Source organism: Falco punctatus, assembly GCF_963210335.1.
Source record: "Falco punctatus genome assembly, chromosome: 2".
In the NCBI taxonomy this organism is placed as follows: Eukaryota; Metazoa; Chordata; class Aves; order Falconiformes; family Falconidae; genus Falco; species Falco punctatus.
This window is the reverse complement of record NC_137581.1, coordinates 22,472,144-22,497,529: the sequence shown is the minus strand read 5'-3', so window position 1 is coordinate 22,497,529 and position 25,386 is coordinate 22,472,144. Positions and strand designations below refer to the sequence as shown.

The 25,386-nt window shown below is 37.3% G+C and overlaps 1 protein-coding gene across 8 annotated transcripts in view; it reads right to left on the bottom strand.

Annotated features, from left to right (window-relative positions):
* The window catches only part of CDK8 (cyclin dependent kinase 8), a 90,897-nt gene that overhangs the window by 11,909 nt on the left and 53,602 nt on the right, over positions 1 to 25,386 (bottom strand). For 4 of the 8 annotated variants that reach the window (XM_080376415.1, XM_080376414.1, XM_080376417.1 and 1 more), the window contains 5 exons: positions 8,849 to 8,906; positions 5,953 to 6,084; positions 3,643 to 3,786; positions 1,553 to 1,622; positions 444 to 516 (listed from right to left, as the gene is read on the bottom strand). In XM_080376415.1, the coding sequence (XP_080232541.1) occupies positions 444 to 516; positions 1,553 to 1,622; positions 3,643 to 3,786; positions 5,953 to 6,084; positions 8,849 to 8,906 (477 nt within the window). The remainder of the gene's footprint in view (positions 1 to 443; positions 517 to 1,552; positions 1,623 to 3,642; positions 3,787 to 5,952; positions 6,085 to 8,848; positions 8,907 to 25,386) is intronic. The other 4 variants (XM_080376420.1, XM_080376419.1, XM_080376421.1 and 1 more) reach the window with 2 other exon arrangements.

The window sequence follows — 25,386 nt, the reverse complement described above, 5'->3', positions numbered from 1 at the left end:
AGGCCTCTTAACTATCTTCCCTTTTCTCCAGTTTATTCCTGTCATCTGCAATATCAACAACCTTCCCATTTTCTTCCCTCACTTTCTTTTTGAAAATAAAAATAGGCTATTAGAAGTATGCAAAGCAGCAAAAAGGCTGAGTTAAAATAATACTGCAAATATAATTACAAACTACACATGACAGACTGAAAACTTTCGATATACACAATGCAGAACCTAATCCACTGAGTAACTCACAGAATAATTTTATCAATGTGAAAAGATAGTGGTTTTGCAATTCTCAGATTGCCAAGTATCAGTTATTCCAAAGTTATTTATAAAATAATGTATAATATTTATAAAACCAAGTTAGTCACAGTGTACTTGACACCAGCTCAACTCACACTTTCAACAACTGTTGCTTATATGAGAGGTTTGATTTTTTTATGCATGCAGGAACTTACCAAGTGGAATGCCTTACTATCTGGTTTAACTTTATGTTTTTCCATATATTTGATAAGGCTGCAGTTGGTATACCTATAAAAGGAAAAAAAGTGGTATTTCTAATATGCAAATCACTGATACGGCAAAGTTTTCTTATTAGCCACAAAACATAGTAACAAGGACAGTTTAGTCTCCCTTGCTAATCCACTATGCAGCGAAAAAACACAACTGCAACAAAGACATTGCTTAAAAATCATTCAGACACTAGAGAAATGCATCTCCCCCGACATGCTTGTAAAAACACATCACATCCACACAAAAAGCATGCTTTTAACCCACATGCAGACAGCAAACTATCACTGGGATTTAAACTACCTTTTAGCAATTTTACTACTATATAGTTTTATTCTGTATATGTCTAATGCCAGTAAACATGGAGATAAGTACTAAGCCCATCTTAACACTCTCTTGCAACATACAGGTTGCTACAGGAACATTCATGAATTCACTTTTCAAAAAGGGAGCTCAGAAACAAGGTTTCTAAATGGTTACAACACGGCAGATGCAAGAACTGTACAGATACAGCCCCAAGTCCCTCAGCATGGAAGCAAGGCAACAGGGCAGGGTCTTAAGTGCAGGTATTAGGCTCTGGCAACGCGAGAGCAAACCAGAAAGGTATTCCTTCCTTTAACCTTCATAAGCTACCCTAGACACCAAACCTGACAATTATACCCAGTATTTGCTGGAAACTGTACAGGGTTACCAGATCCCTTTTAAGCAGCTATAACAGAAAAATCATTTCCAGCACCACAAATTTGGAAACCGCTGTGACAAACCCCACTTTGCACTCCTCAGAGCTGTGTGGGGTCTTACTAGCCCCGCTCATTTCACACCTGCCACCTTACCATTCACACTCTGCCTCTGGCTACTCTTCTGATTCACACCACCTCAACAGGCCAAGTTCACCATTATCAAAGAGCTTCATTTTTGTTTTTTTCACAATCTAAGTCATAACCATTCCAAAGTCCTCGTTCGGCATCTACATAGAAGACACCCTGAGCTACAAGAAATTTAGTGTAAGAGGGAGAAGTAAAATACACTAAGAACACTCAGCTCCAAGCAGACTTACGTGTTTCTCCGGAAATCTTTCATTAGAGTTGAATGTTCAGGCATCTTTTTTATGTCTTCCCAATCTTTATCTGCAAAATCAATATTTATTAAATTTTTTCTCCTCCCCCCCACCCCCCGCAAGTAAAACAAAGATTTTCCAAGTATCTCCATAGCCCTGATTTTTTTTTTTCCCCGTCTGCTTCTCTAACCTTGCAGTTACTTACTTCTTTGTATTCCTTGGCTCGTACTCCATCACCCCTTCACAATAAATCTTACTAACGCCTAAGAGGTTCCATCTGTGTGCTGATTAACCCAAGAACTTTAAAGAACAGTTGCCAGCTACAATGAAGATCACTATACGCCCAAAAGACAACACAGAAAAATATGTCAGCCATTGTGCTTGCACCCTTCAGGGCTGTTATTTACTTAGGCACAATCATGACCTTGGGACAAGAGTACATAAGACTCCTGCAAACACTGTCTCCTTCCAAGGGATTTTCTGTTCTGACATCACCACCTTTAGTTACAGGAAAATACCTAGAAATACTGTGTAAGTTCCTGCCATCTCAACCTAAAAGAAATACTGTTAGCAAACAAAAGGCTAAGAAAAAGTACCATTTACATGCTCAAAGAATATTTAATCTCAACCCCTCTGTGTAGGGCCAAGACTGAAATGGATTTAAAAATATACCAAAAAAACGACTAGGATCACCTCGCCTCAAATGCATTATGCTCTGTAACTCCTGAAAAGGCTCTGTGGGCAAGTAGTTTGATTCAAGTCAAATCTTTACAAAGTCTAATCACAACCTGCAGAACACTGGAAGCTTAAAAATATTAACTGAATAAGTAAGAAATTTATTATTTGATTATTTATTTAAAGGCAAGATTCTCCTCTTTCCCCCATCCCCTATCCCAAAGACATGTGAAACTTTAAAATATGGGAAGTATGAATTAAAAAGCAAAAAATTTGCTCAAAAATAGTATTTCTTGGTAGGAATCAAAGACCTTCAAAAATCAAGCGCTGACCAATAGAAAGGTTTATTTAAACCAATCAGAAAACAACAATGAGAGTATAACCTATTCAAGTAAGCTACACAAAGACAATGTAAAACCCAAATGAAGTAAGAAAAGCATAAGAAAAGGGTAAAACTCTAGGCTAAAAGCAGGAAAGGATAGTACCGCTTAAAAGGGCAAAATTAAGGGGGATTTTTAAGATAATGACAGTACTCAATATGCAAAGGCAACACTTCCAGGAATCTCATACAGCAGTATAGAAGCAATGAAGTACATCCAGGACAAAAAACAGTCAAAGGAAAAGTAAGAGCAAATTTAGTAATAAAATTCTGGAACCACATAAAGACCATAACATTCATATGACAGGAAAAATGAAGTCCACCAGAACAGTAAAGAAAAAGATTATTAATGGTGAATGGACAAAGGCAGGGAACACAAGCAGTGAGGAGAAAGATGACCAAAAAGTACAAGGCCCCTGTTACTGCTATCTGCAACCATGTGAACGCTAGAAGACAGAGCATTAACTGAAAAGATGCAAGACAGCCTGTAGAAAAACAAGGTATGACCAACACTGAGGGGAAAATGCAACAAGTGATATCCACATTTGTTTCAGTTCATGCAACCAGTTCTTTGTTCCAGTTTGGAATAAAGAAGTTTTCTCCATACCACAAACTTTCTACCAAGGGGAAAAAATATGAAAAACCCTCCCCTATTTCCAAATGTTATGTTTAGTTTAGCATGAGTTAAACATCTGCATAATGTTTGCTAAATGTATAGATTTTTGCTTGGTTTCACACAATCACAGTCACTTTCCAAACCTATAATCAGTACTGAAGAAACTCAAAAATATTTCTTCAGTTTATTAATCATTAAACATGATGTTTTAGAAGTATAAAATATTGGTACATGTATACACAAAGATAATCCTATCATTAATAATAGAAAAAATATCTAGATTCTAGATTTGTAACTCATGAAATAAAGTTTGTGTTTGAACAGCTTTGTTGCTTCGATCAACTGTGACCTTCATATGCAAAGAAAGCAATACAAATATCTTTCTTTGAACAGCAGTGATAAAAAAAACACAGTATGTACCTGCAGGAAATCCCATAACATTGAATATTCTGTCCAGCTGGTCATGGTGATAAGGATTACTAGTTTTGATATCTTCTTGTCGACAATGGAATATTGGCTCTGATGTTAGCAGCTCTGCAAATATACACCCTATGGCCCAAATATCTTTAAAAAAGGAGAACAGAAATAATAAAAATCAAATTAATCTTTCCAAAAGCATTTTGGAGAGGCAGAATGTTACTTTTTAGCTTATAAGAGATAAGGTCCCTGCACTGAAAATCTCAAGTTTCTGTTGCAGAAGTGCAACAATTCCTTAACGTTTCCTTTTAGCTACAGATAGATACACAACTCAGTAACTACACAGGAGCTGAGAGTATCATACAAGTTTTTGTGGGCTTTTTAAAGTGTAGTTACCATTTATTGCTGTAAAAAAAAAATGAATTTCATAAAGAAAAAAACCAAAGGAAACTATTTGGCTAACTGTCCATGTGTAAAATACAAATGAAGGAAAGCCAACAAACATCTTATTCCATTCACTGCCATACTGTCCTGGCCAAGAAATGTACCCTCTGATCAGCCACTGAGTTTAGTAAGTATTAAATGACTCAAAAAAATACAAGGTGAAAAGCAGTGATACTGGAATAGGCCAAATGCTATCTGTAAAACCTTGTGGAAAGGGTAACAAGAAAATCACTCCATGCCCATGTACCTCACACACTCCTTTTTTCATAACATTCATTTAAAAAAAAAATAAAAACACAAACAAAAAACCCCCAATACAATTCAAACACCTTTCCATTTTCACTGCTGTGTCCCAATCTGCAAAATCAGATAGCTTGAATTTTCTATTTTTCTTGATTTTTCTAGTATATTCGAATGCAATTTTTAAAGTAAGGCTACACAGAGCCTTGAATGAACAAGAAAAGGTCATGAACAAGGACAAAAGCAAATGATGCAGAGAGCATAAACCCATTACTCAGTGTTTTGTATAGTCAGTTTTTATCTACACTGAAAAAAATTATGTACTAAAAGCTATGACCATCCATGCACTTTCACATGCTGCAAGCTGAAGAAAACGCCAGTAAAGTGAAGGAACATGCAAATACAGCAAAAAAAGCAGTTTAAAGGCACATATAAAGAAATGTATTTGATCTATAAAAGAAATACAGTATTAACAGAAAAGTAAATGAAAATACATTTAAGTCATCAACAGAATTTCTGACAAAAACACTGACACAATCTTAAAAAAAAATAATGGCTAAGGTCCGAGGAAAGAATTTCAGGTTACAGAAACAACGTCATCTATGCCGACGTACTACTTCCATGTTTGTGCCACGCAACTGGAGCGCTGCAGGGGAAGTTATTTCCCCAAAAATGGTTGCCAGGCTTTAACATACCTTTTAAATCAGCCAGAAAAACTTCCCAGTTCTCTTCCCTACAGTCTCTCTGCCTTCCATGGCAAACCGGGTCACATCCACCGAAGGTGAACATCCCTCCAGCCTGCTGCTGGGCTATCCCCCCACCCTACAGCCGCCTCACACAACGGCTTCTGCCCCCAGCAATCCCTTACCCCTGAAATGGCAAGAGCAGAGACCGGCAGAGCCAGGTCAACCGTGCCATGCCAAAGCTGTCAAAATTCAGGCTGATAAGTAGGAATTAAGTGGTGAGGAGGATGCAGCATGAAGCTGAAGTAACTAATACCATCCTCACAGCACCTGCGTTCTGCGAGGTTTGGTTTTTTTCTGGATATACCTGATGCAGTGCCACAGCCTAGCCTGTTGCATGACTGACCACATCTCACTACTTGAAGTGATTCCTGTTCACACTTGTGCTTTGCAGATTACACAGAGAGAGACTAAAACTCAGCTTGTACTTCCAATTTAGTTTCAGTGCAGCCAATATATTCTTCATTCTCTACATTCCTTATTACAGGTATTTATTACACTAGGTGAAGACCTGTGCAATAGAATTAATGCACTGTGCCTCATCACCATCATGATACGGATTCTACTAAAGGTTCAAAGATGCATCTGTACATCTAACATGTACTAACATGCTCTAACAGCATTTATGAAAGTCTTGTGCGAAAGCCATATACACTTATATTGGATTGCAGGGCATCTGGAGCCAAAATCCAGAAATATTTCATTCCTATATATTGCCAGAGACCACAGTAAACCAGACAATTAGTCGAAGTATAATATTGTTTCAAGAAATCAGTAACGTACCTTTGACACTGCTACTGTCCTTTGTACTACTTATCAACGCTTCCGTATTTGGGTACATTTTAAATAAAGAACAAAATAGTAAGTTTTTGTCCAATTTACTTACCAATAGCTTTGGTATAATGCCTTGCTCCAAGAAGCAACTCTGGAGCTCGATACCAGAACGTTACAACTACTGGATCCAAGTCTGCTAAAGGCTTCAGAGGTGAATTAAATAATCGGGCAAAGCCCATGTCAGCTGCAAAATTCAAAGAGAGACGTTTTAAAATTTGAGGAAAACTTCCAATTTTATCTTTTTTTTTTTTTTTTTTTAACAAACTGATAGAGTTTACTTGTTAGCACTACCATCGCTGCTAAATCAAATGCAAACACAGACTGTAGCAGATACGATTTCTGTGAGCACATTTTCTTAAAGCTTTTGTAGAAGTTACTGGATGTCATCACCTATGAAGTATATCATTATAAATCATTACTAACACGAGCCATTTACAACAAAGAATTAACCATTGTTCTGAAAAAGCGCATCAACTCACTTCTCAGGACACTGGTAAATCCTGACTCATTTTACCTGATATTGTCCAGTAAAATATTCTGTTATTACAGGATGGTCTTTCAAGAAGCAGCATTTTAAATGTGAGCAAAATGCAGGTTCTGCAAAGGTTAGAATGATTTATAATACATACATGCACATCACAAAAGCTCCCTCCTCATGAAGTTAGCTGTAGCAAGATTTCCTCCACACAAAAACGGCAACTAAGCCTACAGCATCTACCTCCCTGCTAATTTTCTGTCAAGACCTATTTCCAGTAACAAGATACCAGTACTAAATACCATTTAGGCTATGTTTTTAAAATTCTGTTGGGGGGAATTATGTAATGAAAAACTGCTTTTTAGAATTGGTAGCATACAACTGCCTAGAAAGCTGTCTGAACTACAAATGTAAGTGATATAGGAAAACATGGGCAGAGACTAAAATATGCACCTTCTCCCACCAAATCACTTTCCCAACCCACCACTCCCCAAATCCCAAGACAGAGGGACTCTGTGGTACAGGGCTGTACACATGCTGAGAAAGACCCGAATGAAATGAGATGAGTAGCCATTCTGAGGGGAAAGGACCTATACGTTATAGCTCACTGGTTGAGGGAAAACTGCAGTGTAAATATGGGTCTCTAAGTTGACTACACAAACCTCTTTTTTTTTTCATATGCATTCCTATTTATGATTGTTTTAATGCATTTAAAAAGAAACATTTTACAGTTTTATACATTAAAATTTTGATTACTCAAGATATAATCAAGTCACTAGGAACTACGAAAAATAAGGAAATTGTTGGCAGAAAGTGAATTTATGACTCAAAATAACACAAAAAGCCTACAAAAATTATTTTAAGTTAAAGACCAGTTATGTATTTTTTAAAAAATTAGTTACACTGGAAAAGTGGAAGCCCTTGGTATGGGTATAACTTCTGCATTCTTTTCCTGCTGTGGTAATATCTTAAGAAAATAAGGAAAAAAAAATCTATATTTTGATACACACTTAGAAATCCAGGGTCCCCCTCCCTCTTCCCCCACTGGGAATGGATGGCTCAGAGGACTGGTGCTCCGATGCAGAATCTTTCACCTGTCCATTATCAGAGTGACTAAATTTATTTGTGTTCTAAATTATTCCCAAATGAATTCAAAGCTATAAATTAAGAAATAAATGGGTGGTCTATGTGCAATTACTAGCAAGTAGTTGTATACAGCAAATATCACCACCACAGCTGAACATGAACATGCCCAGAGGATGAACCTACATTCTCAATTTTGGAAGCAACCACTCCGTGAAGAATAAGGCAATAGGAAGATATTTTCCCTTCCACTGTCCGTGCTGTACCTCTTTTGTACGGAGAAGACCTCAATCTCTACTGTCAACCTTAAACTTCAGAAGGGCATTAAAAACTTTCAGGGTAGGATCTGCAGAAGCGTTCAGCCTTGGGCCATCTGCTCCCTGGATTTCAAAGGGCGAGGGAAGGACTAGAGCAGCACTGAACACTCCAAGAAAACCCTACCCTGAAGCATTATGCTAGTGATTAACAATATAGCTCAGATAAACCAAACAGTAAGAGTACAGAGCAACAATGCAGAAGAATAATCTTATAAAAGAAAGTCAGAGGGATGTGAAAAAGATGACCTAGCTTTAAAAAACCCCCTTCCAAACAGGGCTGTGTTACCATAGCAAACGTAAGCAGGCTGTGCGTTAGCAGTCCGCTATCAAAGTGCTGCCACGCTAATGCACAGCCTGGTATAGCTTATTGCTGTTAGACTACAGTTAATTTTTATTTATTTAATTTAAAACAATTGAAGTTCTACAAATTATTCTCTCACTGTGAACAGTAACCCCCACCATAAAACGTTACAATAGTGGGGAAAGTGTCGGGTTCTCCCTACCCTGGTACATACACCCCGGTTTGAGCATTTATATAGCAGTAGTTCCCATTTTGGCTGAATTGTTGTGTTTTGGATTTTTAAGGTCCCTTGCATTTATCTCCAAGGGACCTGCCTACCCTTTCAAGAACATTTTGTAGGCTAAATGCCACCTTTGATTCCATTATAACATTTAAGGTTTGTAGCGATGAGTCCCTATTTAGATTTTTATAAGCAGCATCAAGATAATGTCATGGCATTATGGGGGTAAATGGAGGAAATTTTGAAATTCTCTTTCTTTCTCCTCCTTTCCCCCTAGGTTGTCCCCTTATCAAAATCCCCCGCCCCACCAAACACCCACTTAAAACAAAATAATGACATTTTCCACTTTTTATTGATGAGGCTACAGCATTTCATCATCAGAACTGGTGCATGGGGCTAATATGAAGAAGCCAGTCACTCAGAAAACATCATTTAGGCAATGTGCCCAGGCACATACTAGTATTACAGTGACTACTTTAGGTGGTACAACTGCACCTTCAGAACATTCTAACTTAAATGCTACACTGGGACTTATCAAAGATATAAACATACCAATTTTTACTCTTCCTCGCTCAGGACCTTCACCCATAACTAAAATATTAGCAGGTTTCTGTGGAAAAAAAAATAAATATACAATACATATACCACGATAAACCTAAACATTAGTCTCTGAAAAGTTAGTTAAGCTTTGTTTTGCCAGTTTTAAACCAACTTTGTTTTGATAAAAATGACAAGTTTCTCTGACACGGTAAAGCTGTGCAAGGACCCAGACACAGGCTCTCCCTGACTGCATCTTCCTCACATTTTGGCATTTCCGTGCTCCAGCACCATGCTCCCTGACACCCTGGTGTCTGTCCTCAACCCACGTGAGCTGGCAGTTGCCAAGCCGCTGAGATTTCTACCAAAGTTGCCCTAGATCCCTTTGGCAGGAGTCAGCCCCATTGCTGCCCACCACAGGGATGGGAAGCCAGCTCTACAATACGTTTTGCCCAGTGTCGTTAGGCACATTTGCAGACACATTTTACATAAAAAACACCTGCATAAGATAGAGATTAAACATTACCATATCACTTCATATCGGAGAGAAAAATCATCTAAATTATTCCTATTTACAAATATATACCAATTCAGACAGCTGCAAAACTAATAAGCATTGCCTTCACATTATTTTTCTCTCCCTCTTTCCTTTCTTTTACTAGGGAGGAGAGTTAAAAAATGGAGCTAGAGTTCAGCTGGTCAGAAACATAACCACTCACTTCTCAATCCTATATTTTGTGCCATCCTGTTTCTCATAATCCAGTCTTGGCATCTGCAGTCAGAAGATTCCTCCAGTGCTAACACTGTTTATATAAATCAAACCTGCATTGCTTATTTTGAGGGGAAAAAAAGTCAGGAAACTCACAGCTAGAGCTGAAAATGTATACTAGACTTGTTTTGGAGTAATTTAGACACCCATTCATACTGTAAAGCATGGACAAAACAGAGGCTCCTATTCAGCTGTGAACCGTAAGAATTACAGTAAGGCTGAGTTACAGCTCTTGCTTTGCTTTCCCAGTTTAAATTGGCCTGGAAAGTACCCCAGCAAGACGGATTTATTATATTAACTTTAAGGTAGCCTAAACTTAGTATCTTAGTATACTAACATCTTAGTATTATTTACCAAACATATTCTTGGAAAATCTCATGTCTTCCTGAATCGATCAGGGTCTGGTGTAAACACATTCAAAGAGACAAAAGACCACACACTTCGATACCAGTCTAGAAGTAATTCATATTGTGTAAAATAAGGTGCAAAAATTAACAACCCAGCAAAAAAAATTCCTTGAGAAACTTGAGTACTACTGCTTATGAAATGCTCCAACATGGATTTCTCAAACTGTACAATCCACGTACAAAACGTGTAAAAAGAATTTGAGGTGTTGCATCTCTGACAGCAGGTTAAAGACGTAAGAAAATATTATAGTTTGACTGTGATCAAAAAGGTAGAATATATCCCATTATCTTCCCAACAGCGGTAACAACAGATCCAGCTTGTGCTGCATTAGATCCGCGATATGTAGAAGAACTTGTGTCCTACACCAGCACCCCTGTTTTTTTTTGTTTTTGTTTTGGCTTTTTAAAAAAAAAAATATTGAAGGCATACATTCCAGTAAGTGCTGCTTCAACATAAAAAATGCAGTACGTGGGCACACACCTCACAAAGTATTCTATTTTGATTGTTTCTAGAAAAGTCCTAGAAATAAACAAGCAGCGTAAATCTTAAAATTCAGAGTTAATAAAGCAATTTAAATTGCTAGGTAAGAAAACACGTAATTTTACCACAAATCATTCTATTGCTACGCTGTGACTCAAAGAGCAAATATGCATATATTTTACAAAAGCTGCTTCAATATATTTGCAGTGTTTAATAAACTACATGCCTAACAAATATTTGAGTAGAGTTAACAACATATTACACAGGCACTAAAATTTCTCTGATAATTCATACATCCTCCTGAAGTTATTATTTCCCACTCCCTGCATTTTCACAGGTTGCTAATACTATACAAGAATGCTTGCAACATCCTCATGATGTTTTTACCTTAAAATATTTTACTATTTGGATTGCGGTAGGGACAAGGAGTCATATTCACAGACTCCATTATGCCAGACGGTTAATCAGCACAGCTCTGGGTAACAATTCCTGCCTCAAAGATCTTCTATACCCTAAGTTCAAGATCAGTACAGATGAGAAGAGAAAGCACAAGAGACAAGACAGTACTGGTTAGCAAAATAAGTAGCAACAGCTTGATTCACACTCATTTTTTTTCTTCCTCTCAGGATTTACAGAAGACATTTAAAAATACAGACAATTTAAAAATCCGTGTAGGAGTCTTCTAAAGCCACAAAAAAAAATAAAAAACAGTCGATCTGGAATAACGATTCACAGTAGTTCAACTCCTTCTAGATTCAAAAGCCCTTCACTGAAACAGCTCTGTTTCAAACAGAAGATTCCTACTACGGACAAAAATATTTATATAGTCACATCATTGTAAAGATACATCATCACAATTAAAGATTACAAAAATTAAATTTAAAATCAGAGGTCTTATGCTGAAGGTTCCCATTCCTAAAATCATTGCATTAATAGCCTGGAACAACATTATTAGTTGAAAGAATTTTACAAACAAGACCATTATCAGTATTCAAATTCAATAGGGGAATATCTACCAGGCAGCAGCATAGGGGCAGTACTGGTGTTACAAAAAAGTAAGCATTTTGAGGACTCCCTGAAAAACATTCAAATCCACTAATTTAAGTCAAAATGTGGGTCAAGGATTCTGGTTAGAAATCTTTGACTCAAGACACCCCAAACTGGAGGAAAAAGATAAATGACTCCCCAGATGTACCTCTTTGGGCAACTCATTACATACTAGAGATTTATTTGCAAAGAAAAACAAGCAGTCATTAGAAACAAAGGGAGGAATCTGGACAAGCTTCAGTTTAACTTGTTTAATTTCAGTTTAATTTTAATTATCCAGAGAAAACGTAAGTTTAAAGTGCTTATTCAAACCACTTGGGCTGAGTAAGAAAAAATCTTCCAGCAATTTTTATATTGTGTTCTAAAAACACACTACTTTAAAGCTACTATCTTTTTTTAATATAAGTACAACAATCAATTTTTAAAACTCATTTTTGTTTTAATAGAGGCATATTGACTTTTGTTGTCAACGAAAATAATTTGCTCATGCCAGAAGAAAATACAAATGAGAAAGCTGTTATGATCCTAAACTGAATGTGAAGAGCCGTGCAGTGATGTACAGCTGAGCACTTCAGACACCAATAAAACAACTTTCTGACAACCCCAGAGAATGAAATTCAAGAAAAATCACCCTCGCCACCACCACACCTCAGCAGCAGCGAAATAATTCATTCACATGGAGGAACAGCCTTGTGACCACGGCACAGCACTAAATCTTATCTTGTCCTAGATTTGGCTTTGTAGGAGTCCTTGTGTGATTCCTAGGTAAGTCCTATTGTCATGCATGTAATCACTATTACTACTGAAGAGAGAGCAAAGATCCTCACTGAAATATTTTAGGATACTTCTAATTTAATCATTATTTGCAAACAGAAGTCCTAAGATGCAGGCTAATTTCAAATAAAGTGCTAAAAACCCAGAGGTTACACCAACAGGTTCATAAATCTATGGAACTTCAGGCGGCCACCTTCATCCATCTGCCTGACTTGTCATGATACCGCTCTGTTCACCCTAATGATCCTAAAGTCTCTGACGATGATGATTCTAAAGTCTCTGCATAATTCCCAAACAATCTACTCTTTGCCTTTTCTCTGTTGGAGTGTTTTCATTTCCCTCTAACACATCAGATGAGTTTACTCCCATTACCTCTTCTCTTGACATCAGCAGAAAGAGCAGAAAACCGCTCCTTCACTGCAAAGACTCCTTAACACTTCTGAACACACACCCCCCTCTTCAGTCCTACCACCTAGATGTGATGTCTCCTCTGCTCAGTGTTTCCTAGCTGGTTATTTCTCCTGGATGTATGATCATTCTTCTTGCTCCCCTCTAGCTGTTCTGCCTTGGACCACCTATTTGTTTGAACTCAAGTGCTCCAAATTACACACTGCTCCTGCCGAGGCTTCACTAATGCTAAATGCAGCGGAGGGGTTTTTACATGCCTTGCACAGCATCTTCCACTTTATACAATGCCAGTATGGCATCGTGTTTTGCCTCACTGTGTATTGCTGTTGATTCATGTTAAGGTTACGAGTCATGCATTTTCTTCGTGTCTTTTCTGCAGGACTGTTACTTGATTTTTTAAAATCATTGTTCCATTTGAACAAACACCACAGTCATACCGCTTCTTAACGTACACTGAAAACATCTGTGTTCATTCAGAGTAGCAACTCAAGCTTCAGAACTTACTTGGTTTTGTCTTCAAAACAGAAAAGAACACGAAAATAGACCAATCTATGTCTTGACAAGATGTGAGCATATCAAAAAGAGACAGCATTCCTGCTGCTCACAGCAAGTTATTCATAGGAGCAGGAGATGATTACTTATTTTATGTCTGCATACTAGATGTCTGGAAATCACAGGACATTTTCTCATGCTCCAGGAATAGTAGTCTGCTGTTGTGTCCTCCTTTCACTAAATTTTACTCATCAAAGCAGTGAGGAAAAAAACCTGGCATTTTTTGGAGAGCCCAGCCACTGGGATCTTTGATACTTACTACTTTTAGCATCAAACCAGGTCTGTGGGAACTATTATTCTACTTGATTTTTTGCTACTAGGCTGTTTCTGAACTTTTTAGTTTTCAAAGGTTGATTTTAAACATACCTATCAATAAGTAACCAAAATTCCTTAAAGTTAGCTATAGTATTATAACGTAGATGCTACCCTGCTCCAGCCCCAACTTATTAACTGTTTGTAGTAGTCCCATGTATATTTATGAACACTCATCCTCTTTATACCTCCATTTTAATGCACCTCCTAGTAAGTTTTTAGTATCATCCTAACCAACTTCCATTTGGATAATCCTGTACTTAATAGTGTGGCTACTAAAGCATTACTCAGTAGAGGGTTCACAGCAATGGGGGAAGTCCCACCAGTGACTTTGTTAACCACTAATTTGTGTATCATCAACAGCTGTGCCACCAGTTTTCAGAACTGGCCATCCCACCCCTTTCTACCTGTGATGAGTCAAGATAATTAAAGAGCAGAACACTGGTTTTCATTTAAAAAAAAAAAGCAGTTTAAAAGAACAGTAACAAGCAAAGCACTTTTATCCCTAAAGTAGTTTGCTTTTGCAATCATGGCCTCAACAATGATTCTATTAAGATTTAAAATTACTTTTGAGTATGTTAGACTTCAAAGTATTATTAAACACAGGAACAGATTCAAATGCATAACCCCACGATGACAAAAAAATATTTCAACTTCGGTTGTATGTAAGCAAGTGCCTGAGAAGCATGAAACACTAACAAGTTAAAAATGTCTTGCTGTGAAGTTTGCAATTCAATGGCAAGTAAAAAAATCAAAATTGAAAGATAACTACAAGGGCTTACCAAGTTGTAGCCTGCTTGGAACAGCATTTTTGTGACACAGCAGTAAAAATCTTAACATATTTATGTGGTTTATCACTTCCCAGTTAGGTCCTCTGACAAGAAAAAACTGCAGCAAAATCCTACTAGCCTTCAGATAGCCTTGCAAAATTCACACCCCATCTTAGGGTCTCCCCACAAACCACTTATGCTTCTTAAGGTACATTACCTTAATAACTTTGTTGATCTTCAAGTACTCATAACATACACCAAAACATTCCCTGATTATCAAGGTGGGGTGCTCCCCTAATGCATTCTTAGGGATTGGAATTGACTTTTTTGAACATTTTATGGTTAAAGGAAAAAAAAAAATCAATTTTCTTTCCATTTTGAACAAAACTGACTACATTAATGCTAAACAGTACTCTAGCACAATTAAAGTGTCAATGCAACCATATTCAAGTGATATTATCAACACTTTTCTGAAGTTATTTCCTTGATTTCAAAGATGTACATCCACAATTAAGATAATTTCAGTTGCATTTATTAACTGATTTGGGGCTTTAAAATAAATTATCATCAAAAGACCTCTACAAATAATGGTGAAAACAATGGCTGCGCAGAACTCAGTATTATTAAATCTAAACAATAAAGTCATCTTTTTAATTAAAAAACGCATCAATTATGAAAAGCACTGGAAAATACAGAAAATTTATTTTAATACTTCCTGTTAATTATCTTCTTATAAAGAACATCTCAGAGCTGTTAAAAAAAATATAAATCAAGCACCTAAATAAAATCCTCATTAAAACCAGGAACCATTAAAATTAACAGTAACAGCCAAACAAAACCAAACCCCTACATTATCAAAGCACACATGCTCCAAGATTTCAAAAGTATGGAAAGGATTTGGATAGGATAGCAGATAGAGGGATGCCACGTCTTATGCCAGGGAAGCCTTCTGCTAGTTACCATCACCGTACTTTATCTCTGTTCCAGCCTGATGAAAGCTGTTGGCCTCACTATTACATTTTTATGCTCTGAACACACTCCAAGAATTTCCTTCCGTTGCTGTCACTCAATTACTGCCAACTTGGGGCAATGTAACGTATTAAAGCTCACACATAGCCTAATATGCAAGCTTTTCTATCACTTTCATTGGAACTGAAGTGAAGTTGAAAAAATAAAAACCTAATTGCACTCTTCAGCCAACTCTCCCACTCCCTAAAAATGTCCATCAGGACAAGCTACAGGGTGTGATGTTCAGTATCGTCTCCAAGGAAGAAAAGGGGTATCCACAGGCAAAAATATGATTGTTGCAGGAAAATCTAACATATCAAGTATTGTTAACACGTCATTCAAAAGTGTAATAACAAACTTAATAAATACACATTTCCTATGAGTTTTGTGACGCAGGCGATTACTCTGTCCATCGATCAGGATGACCTAATGCTGTGGACACATCAGAGCAGGATCAAACACAAGAGAAGGGTGTGCACTGATAATGGGTTTTAGGAACTACATTATTGCAGATGTAATTCCATCTCCTTTTACAATTTAGATTCTGCCTCACAAGTGAAAATTTTGAATGGGTAATAAGAACACCAAGAACCATTCTTGCTCACACATTTTCTTGGAGCAGCTTCCACCAGTTAAAAAAGCATTCAGCAGTACTGTAGTCTTATACCTTCTAATACTTTCACACGAAGGAAGAGAACTGCTTCATTTACTCACTGGTTTGCATGCAGTTGTGGTAGCCCATGCCATTTTCCTTAACAGACCTGTTTTTTTGTTGTTTTTCATTTAAACAGTACTCTCCTCACTCTCATATCACCCTACTTGTATTGACTGAAACATAAGTCCTCCTGTTCTAGCTGAAGCAAAAATAAAGAAGTTGAAAATTCTGCACAATTTATTACGATGCATTTCCCAGTGGCTGCCTGGGCTTTGTTTGTCCTTACTTGTTAAAGAACCTTTATGCACAAAACAAACACAACATTTCAAACAATGCCCCAAAGGTTATGTTTGTGTCACTCATGTTCAGAGCAAGGAGTTTATACAGAGCAAGCTTTTCTATGGGTAAGTGTGCCCTATTTATAAGGCAATTTTTTCACAGGCTACTTGGAGACTGCTTTGAGTCAATCAAGGGACTGTCTTCTTACCATCTTTTCAAACTTTCCTCTGTGGTAAGATGTATGTAGATCATTCATATAGATCAATGCAATTTTTTTTTTCTACAGCAGGATGCAGACAAAACAATCACTGTGGCCGTTTCCTGTATTTTGAACAATTTATATTCCTATCTGCCACAGTATTTTACAGTTACAACTTTGCCACCACCTTAACAAGGTACTTAGTACTAAAAGCGCAACAGAACTACACTGCAAACTGCATCTAAGTGTTTCTAAAAATCATACTCAAGGGTTTTTACTAAATCCTACTGCAGGGGTTTTATTGACTAAGCTTACTTCAAAGGAACACTCGTGATCGAAATGCTTCTAGTCCTCCCTGCCTCTGTCACATCAAAACCAAAAGTTACATTGATACTTTTTCCTGCCTGGCTAGTACAGCTCATTAGCTTTATGATAGGAATTAGATCAGAAATTTCTAGAATGCCTTTCCTCTGTAGAAGTCTTACCTCTTACATATCTAGACAGGAAAGTTCTCTCAGCCAGTTTACCTATCACTACGATGCACTGAGCTGGCCTTCAAGCAGGGAAGGATTACTTACATCATCCTCTTTCCAGCATAATCACGTATCTGGCCATCTTGGAAAGCCAGCACATTAAAAATCAGACTAGTATCAGAAGAACACGTTTAAAGCTACAGAAAACAAAGAAATCTAGTACAGTCTGCTGCCCATCAGTTAATGTATTTGCAAGCCAAAAATGTCATCTAATTAGGGCAGGACTTTTGTTACTAAAAAGGCAAAACCAGATTCAAACTACCTAAAAATCCTCTTATTACACATACACACAGAGATACAAAAATTATCTGTATCAGGTATCCATATATGAATGATATTCCTCAATATGGTACTTACATTACACGCATATAATTCTCATTCTATGATTCTACTTCAGTTATCAAACTACTTAAATGCCCTGGAGTTTAAAAATGCCAAAATATTTCTAAGCTTGAAAATAGTAATAGCAAAAGTATTTTACCAAAACCAAATTAGACAAAACAGCATCTTAAGGAATGAGCCCTCTTTATATAAAGAATGCTGGTTCTGCATGTGGGCACCCTGCTTTCTGAAAAGTGCAGACATTCAAGACAGAATGACAGGGTAACCACACTTGCTAGGAAGGCATCTCCTTTGCAGTATTCAAAATCCTTAGCTACTGAAACGATAAGCAGAATATTTTCTACTGTTTCAATATTGAAAAAATAATTGTGAAATACATAAAACTTTAAAATCTTCATTTTTGTTACCAAGACGTTTGTAACCGCTGTTACAAAGTGGTCATCTGACCATCCTCTTGTACAACCACAGCTACATTCTGCTGCTGCTCCTCTCGGCCTCCTCTTGCATTTTTTGTACTACGTGACAGAATGAAGTTCACACAGGTTTTAATGCATGTTCTTTTTGCAAGCAACTTTCTTTTCTGAAGTCTTTGTGAGGGCAGAATAAATGGACTGTGAGACTGCTGCAGCAGCAACTACTAAATGAATTTATGACGGACTAAAAATGTCAAGTTCAGCACATAGGAAGTGATGGGATACCTCAGCTGTCAGACAATGTTGGGTAGCTGACTTTAAGGTTTTCAGAACACCACATTCTAAACATTGTCTTGTGAAAGTTGCTTAATAAAGAACCATTAGGAGAAACATCAAGCCTTTTAGACAGTTAAACAATGGAGTTAACTTTTACAAGAGCTCCTACAACTTCACAAGTAATATACTTGAATAAACCTTTTAAAAATCTCCTAATAGTCCAATTTTCCTCACAGTCAGAAATAACAAAGCACCATAAACACTGACGTGAAACATAAGTGATATTGCTTTTGTAAGCAGTATGAGGATCAAAAATACTCCTCCAAAACTACTTTCCTGTATTTTAAAAAAACCCTATTCTTCATTCTACACATTCTTATTAAAACATTCATCACAGACACCCTTAACATTTTCTGGTTAAACATGATGCCACTTGGGCAACACCCATGCATTTTTCCAAACAGTTTTTATATGACCTATGTAATTTTCCTGCTAAAAAGTTTAATTATTTGACTTTCTGCTTTGCTACATATTCTGCCTCCAATTAAGTCAGTCTGCTATAGGATTCTTCACATCTTCATTCAGAGGTCCTGTAGAAGAGGTACATCATATGCAATTTTAAATAGGCAATACCTTTTTGAGCATTCTTCATAGTTAACAGGAGTTGTTGGTAAGTTTCAGATTTAATCTTATAGGCATCAAGGTATTACAGCCTCATCAGACCTTGTTCTCTTGGGGAAGGGGTAAAGGACACTTACTAGGTTTCAAAAATTCCAATAAAAAACAACGACACAAATCTTTTATAAAAAGCTTTCACTGAAAAAAAACCCAACACCTTCTCTTTTTAAAAAAAAGATTTCACATGCTTCATGTATTAATTCACTCGTTCTCTTTTCTTCATGAAATCTTTCAGTCTGGAGCATCTTAACAAAACAAGGTGTTCTCTGACAGCTGCAGCTCTTGAAGCCCATGTCCTCAGCTTCTAAGTCCTAGATCTTCTTCCTTCATTTCTCACTGCACATATTCCAGCTCCCTCCTATGCCTTTTTTTCCCCACATTCAGAATCTTCAAGCTACTTTGCCACCTGCCATCTGTTTTGATGACCAAGCACAAAGGAGCAGCGGAGAGAGGCAGGCACTGTGAATGACCAGTGAACCACTACCTTCAGAGTGCAGCCAAGCCACATTGAAACAGCCCAGCTACAACTCCCAATGCATTTCTCCCGGAACATATGTCCTCCTCTATTCAGCATGTGCTTTTCATGAAATATGAAAGAGTTTGACTGTTTGGATGCCGTATCTTTCTACCAGATGTATCTGAAATTTGCTAAGAGACACAAAGGTTACTTGGAAGAACTAGCAAAAAAGCAACATGCCTGGCTAAGTTTTGTCACCTTAAGCTGCCAGGCTACAACCACACAGTATCAGCAAACCAGCATAAAAGGTTTTTTTTTGTGCAAGACGCAACACCATTTCCTTTTTTTTCAACTATTTCTGGTAGACACTGCGGTAGCAATGCTACTGTTTCTCCAGTCTAGAACTCTAAAGCACCACCTTGTTTCCAGTTTGGAAGTCAGTATGCAACACCTGTTTCTGGTGCTGTTACTAAATGTGAGTTCTACCGGACAGGGACAAACTTCTCAAAAGCTACCACAATAACAGTAATTCTTCATGAAAGACGCTGAAAAGGCCTGCCTTGATTTGATACCCTGTAAAGATCTAAATGGTTATAAAAATCAGTCATGAAACATTCTATCTAGCCCTGCAGGGTTCTAGGGAGAAGGAGGAGAGAAAAAACAAAAGCAGCACTCTTCACAACTGCATTTATAGCTATTTGAAAAAACCCTACACATTACTTTCAGCCTCAAATTTGCAGTTCCCCTTTTGCAGCAGTTCTTGCCTAACTGCTAACTGATCCGAGATCACAGGGTAAAAATGATTTGATTTACAATAACAGAAATGTCAGGGAAAAAAAAGGAAAAAATACCCTGCTTCCATTACTTGTGTCTGACAGTTCTGCAACAGATAATGTAGTGATATATTTTTCAGTTATCAGTAATAGTGTAATGTAACTTCACATCTCCAGATACTCATCTATATTGTATTCATCTGTCCCTAAAACATCAGGTGGTTAAAAAAGCACCCTTGTTTTTTCTGTTTCTTTTTTGCACCTTGTACTACTTTGATGTTGAAGTTTTCAGTGACTACAGAAGTCCAAATTCAGAAACTTTACCTGCATTTCCTCTAGGCGCTCGCCAGTTGTTAATGACAAGATTGTGGAACTTTGCTTTTATCACGGCAGAGGATTAATTATTTTGAGAATTATTTATGGAAAATAAATGCTGAGCTAAGGAGCAAAGCAGTTATTAATAAGTAAATTTAGGTTCCAACAAACAAAAGTCAGTAAATGAAACAAACCAATATAGTCAGGCATTTTGAAAACACCTGCAGAAGATAATGTAAAGCTAAAAAGTATTACTTGTCTTTATAATTACTCAGATAAAAGTTGGATTTGATTATCAAGTAAATGAGGCTTTGAATAAAAGTAGTAGTGTAAGAAAGGTAGATTTGGAAAATGTTTTTGAAATCCTGAGATTTCTGACCTTTCCTTGCACCTCTGTTTTCATTAGCATCAAGTTTATAAACAGCTTTTTACTTGCAAACAGAAAAATATCTACTAAAAAGTTCCCCTATTCCGGGCTTCACAATAAATAGGAATAGCAGTATTGTGTAGTAAAAGATTATCAAGAACTTCTGGGATCAGTTTCCCGTTTTTGCTAAACACTGGTTGCTTGGATAAAAATTATTTTCATGTGTAACTGTTGATCTCACATACCATAAATCTTGGGGGTTTACTCTATCCTTTCATATTACTTACTTAAAACTTGTTAAATGACCTTGCACTTCCTTATAAGATCTCAGGTTAAAGAACACCATGTAAAAAAGCTACAAAATGTTATATTCATATTCAGGAACTGCTTGAATGGAGGTGGCCTATGAATGAGGAAAATAGATTCACTATCTTTAAGGATGGCCAACTTACAAAATCACCAGGAAGTCTTGAAATGAAGACCCAATTAAAACTGAAGTAGTACCCTAAATATTTTATATTTTCCATTTGATTTCAGAGCTTTAGCACAATAGGAAGAGTATTCTAGCTAAGAATAAAAGATACAGGGCTAATCCAAAAGAGATCTAAAAATACTAAGTTCCATAACACTTTAAAAACTCTGTCAATTCTGTAGGATTAATCTCTCAAGACTCAGGGTATCTCTTTCTAGGGATACTGTGGCTACAGAAGCATTTCATAACCAAAGCTGGGTAGTTTGATGATGCAGTAGAAATCTCTCTCATTTTATGACCATACAGCTTCTAAAAAAAAAAAAAAACCCAAACAACTTTGGGGGATACACAATCTTTTTCCTTCGGAAAAGAAAATGGTGCCATGTACTCCCTCTCATCATGCTGCAGTCGAGACACATTGCAACCCCCCTTTGGCCCAAAGGTTTTGTATTACACTAGTCCATATAAACTATTTCATCTTCCATATTCTTCTTACTCAACACCTGCTCCCACTTCCCCCACCCCAGCTTCTCTTCTATGTATTTGTCATGAACTGGATTTTAGATTTTGAAAAAGCAGAAGCTGAATTTTTCAAGATAGATCAAATGGCGAAGATACAACACATTCACAGAATGGCCGAGGTTGGAAGGCACCTCTGGAAATCATCTGCCAACTTGTTGAGGGTATGCTCTGTCCCATTGTCCAGGTTATTAATGATGATGTTAAACAGCACTGAAACCAGTACCAGCCCTTGTTGGGACACTCCACCAGTGACTGGTGTCCGGCTCAACTTTGTGGCACAATCCTTTGAGCTCTCCAACTCAGCCCATTTTCAATCCACCTAACTTCACTGTGCACTTACCTAGTCTGTACTACATTAGTTAGTCTACAAGAATGTTATTGAGATGTAGTGTTGAAAGCCTCACTACAGCAAGCAACACCCACTGACCTTCTCCCACCCACCGAGGCAGGAGTCATAGAAGGCTTCCAGGTTGGCTAAGCTCATTTCCCTTTTATCAATGCGTGCTGACTACTCCAAATCACTTTCATGTCCTTCAAATGCCTGGAAACAGCTTCCAGGAAGATTTGATCTATCACCTTTCCCATGATCAAGGTGTGACTGCCTGGCATATAAATTTTCCAGATCCTCCTTCTTGCCCTTCTTAGAGACTGGAGTGACATTTGCTTTTTCCCCCCTCAGGAACCTCTCCTGATTGCCACGACCTTTCAAAGACAGTGGCCTCTCAATGGTTTGCTTATATGAAGCGCGTGATTTTATATTTCTCTATAAGCTTCTCTATGGTGAATTTCAAGATCTCTAAGCAGTATGACTTCTGCTTCTCTGATCAGAAGGCTGGCAGCAATTACTGCAGCAATATACTCTGTAGTTCTAGCTTCAAATTTGCATTTGTACAAAGTTGACAGACATTACTCAACTGAAAGCTTGACCTAACAGGCTACTGCCAACAACAATGTCCAAGAAGAAAGCAAACCAAATGGGTTCTTACTTGCACAGCAGTTGTTTTGTTTGGTTGTTTTGTTTTTTTTGGTTTTTTTTTAAGGTACATGTGTTAGGGGTTTGGGTGTTTTGGTTTTGTGGCACTTTTTTGGTTGTTTTTGTCTTTTGGGGTATTTTTAAGCTTCGAATACTTAAGTTTTGCAGTCTCTTCTGATCATTTCCACAGTTTGTTCAGCTACTGGTTTGAAAGTCTTAAGACCAAGAAAATGCTCAGACAGGCGGGCAAGCAGGCAAGGGAGTAGTCATGTTCCCTGTAAATAGGAGCATTAAGAAACATTAGATAATGTTGTTTTAACTATAGAATATTTAGAATTGTGGTAAATAACTCCCAGGAAATTCTGGTGTTATAGCCTATGCAAGAAAACAAGGCTCTGCCAGACACATTGTTATGAAAGCACACACATAATGAAAACCACCTTGGAAACAAAAACCTTGGGAAATGCAATATCTGACAAAAAAAACAGTGATTGGGTTGGGGTTTTTTTTCTCCTTTGAAAGCAAATCACCAGCAAGTCATTACAAAACCTTTTGAGAAATAATGCCTATTATCTGTCTACATACTTAAACAGGGTAGAAGACCATCCTGCTTTTAAAAGCTGTTAACTTTTCTACTAACATGCACAACTTTTCCTACTATTTGTTTTTAAGCATTTAGGTTCATTCCTTCAAACGACCAGTTTCATAAGCACTAGAAAAGGAAGGACCAAAGGGCATTCCTACATTTCTGAAATAATCCTTGAATATTGATGAGGAAGATACCCTTAGATTCAAGAGTTCTGATGTGGAAAATGGTAAACTGGCAGGGAAAAAGTTCCATTATTTAACTTTGCCTGAAGCACATACTTAAGTGATTCACAGCCAGAGCCTGGAAAGTGACTAAGATGTTCTCTACAAAAAAAACCACCCTGGCAGTAGCTTCTCCTCATTTATTGTTAAAAGAACATCTTTAATGTTCCCGCTAATCCCAAGCCTGGCAGCAGGTATCCTTGGGAAGAGTCCAGGTCCCCAGGAAGCTACGTTCCAACTGTATTAAAGCTTGTCTGGCTGAAAGCTTATTAAAAAACAATGCTCATCCCACAGCAGCAGTTTAGCTGAGCTGCACGCTAGGAAATCATCAAATAGGCTGCACTATCCTGTGCTAACACTAGTTAGTAAATGGTCATATCCACTGCGACAGGAGTCCCAGACTAACCAGGACATGGATGTAACTGACTGGCAAGAGATAGCAAGGGGGGAAACTGGAAGCAGGAGCCCAGCACTCCATTAACCACTTCCATACCTGGCTTGCCAAGTGGCAATTCATGTGCTCACACCATGCAAAAAAATAGCCCAGTGAATTGAGTCCGAAAATCTGGGAACAAAAAATTGTTTCATCATAGTGTCTCAGCTGCAGTAGTACAACTAAGAGCTGTAACATTTCCTCTGGGTTTTTTTGTTTGGGGTTGATTTTCGGGTTAAAGATGCACTTTTAAATGCTAACAAACATATAGAAGCTATACCATACAAGGGACCTCTATTTTGAGCCCATTACTTGAAGAAATCTTCCAAGCAGGCTGCTGCAAAGTTCATCCTCTCTGTTCTCTTGCAGTTGAGGTTGCAAATCGTTAAAAACAGATCTATGGCCAGTCTCATGCTTACGCTTATTTTTAGTGCAGAATAATAATTTTGAGTAAAGGAAGAAGTCCAATAGCTGGATATCACAAAGTGGAATAAATACTAGGAAAAGAAGTCAGCGAAATGCAGTATGTTTCAAGCATGCTTGATAAATAAATTCAAAACATTATTAAAACTATAATTGATGCACTTTCTGGTAATTACATGAAGTGTTCTTATTTCCTTCCTGCTACAGTCAGAGCATGAATAAACAATCTACTTTCAATTGCTCTCTGTCATGAAATTAGAAAAAGCTGAAGAATATGCAAGTCAAATAAGAAATTTTAAGAGGACTGACATTTGTTTGCTGAAAAATCTTACAGTTATGTTTCGAAGACTATGGAAAAGCTAACTACTCGAGCACAGCAGTATCCAAAGATAACAAATACAATCAACATCTCCCTTGCTCTGATTGAAATGTTGAATCGGCTTTCATGCAACCAGTGGGGGAGAAGGAACACCACCAGCAAAGAGTTAAATATTTAAATAGGTATGTTATTGCTAAAATTTGTATGCATTTCCTGCGTAAAGACAAACGTAAAAAAAAAGGGTTAGAGAAAGCACAATAGGCTATTATTGTCTTCCTACAGTTTTTACTGTTTCATACAGAGTATGCTTCAAGTCTTGTATGACTTAAAATTCCTCAATTCCACCACTATGAAAACAAATTTCAGTCCAAGTTTATGTGATTTTAATAGCCATTAAGTTTAACTGCTTGGTTTGTGGATGCAGGCAAGAGTAACTCATGCCATGTTTTATTTCTGATTACAGAAGTCAAGATCTCAAAAATTTCAAACATTACCTACCTAAAAGCTAACTTCATTAACACGTCTTAAAAAAAAAAAAAACAATCCCAAAACAAAATCCCAAAACCAAAAAATTGTACTTAGATGGAGACTATTCCAAGAGATAAGCTTTCTTACACTTTAAAAAAAAATAAAACCTTATTCTGTGAGAGAGATGTAGCAAAGAACAGGTTTTTCTGCCAAAGCACTATATTCTTTAGCTTCCTACCACCCCCAAGCACCGTCACTTGTAATAGCTAGTACATGAAATGAAAGTAAGCATGTTACTTAAGCATCTCTGCGGGTGTA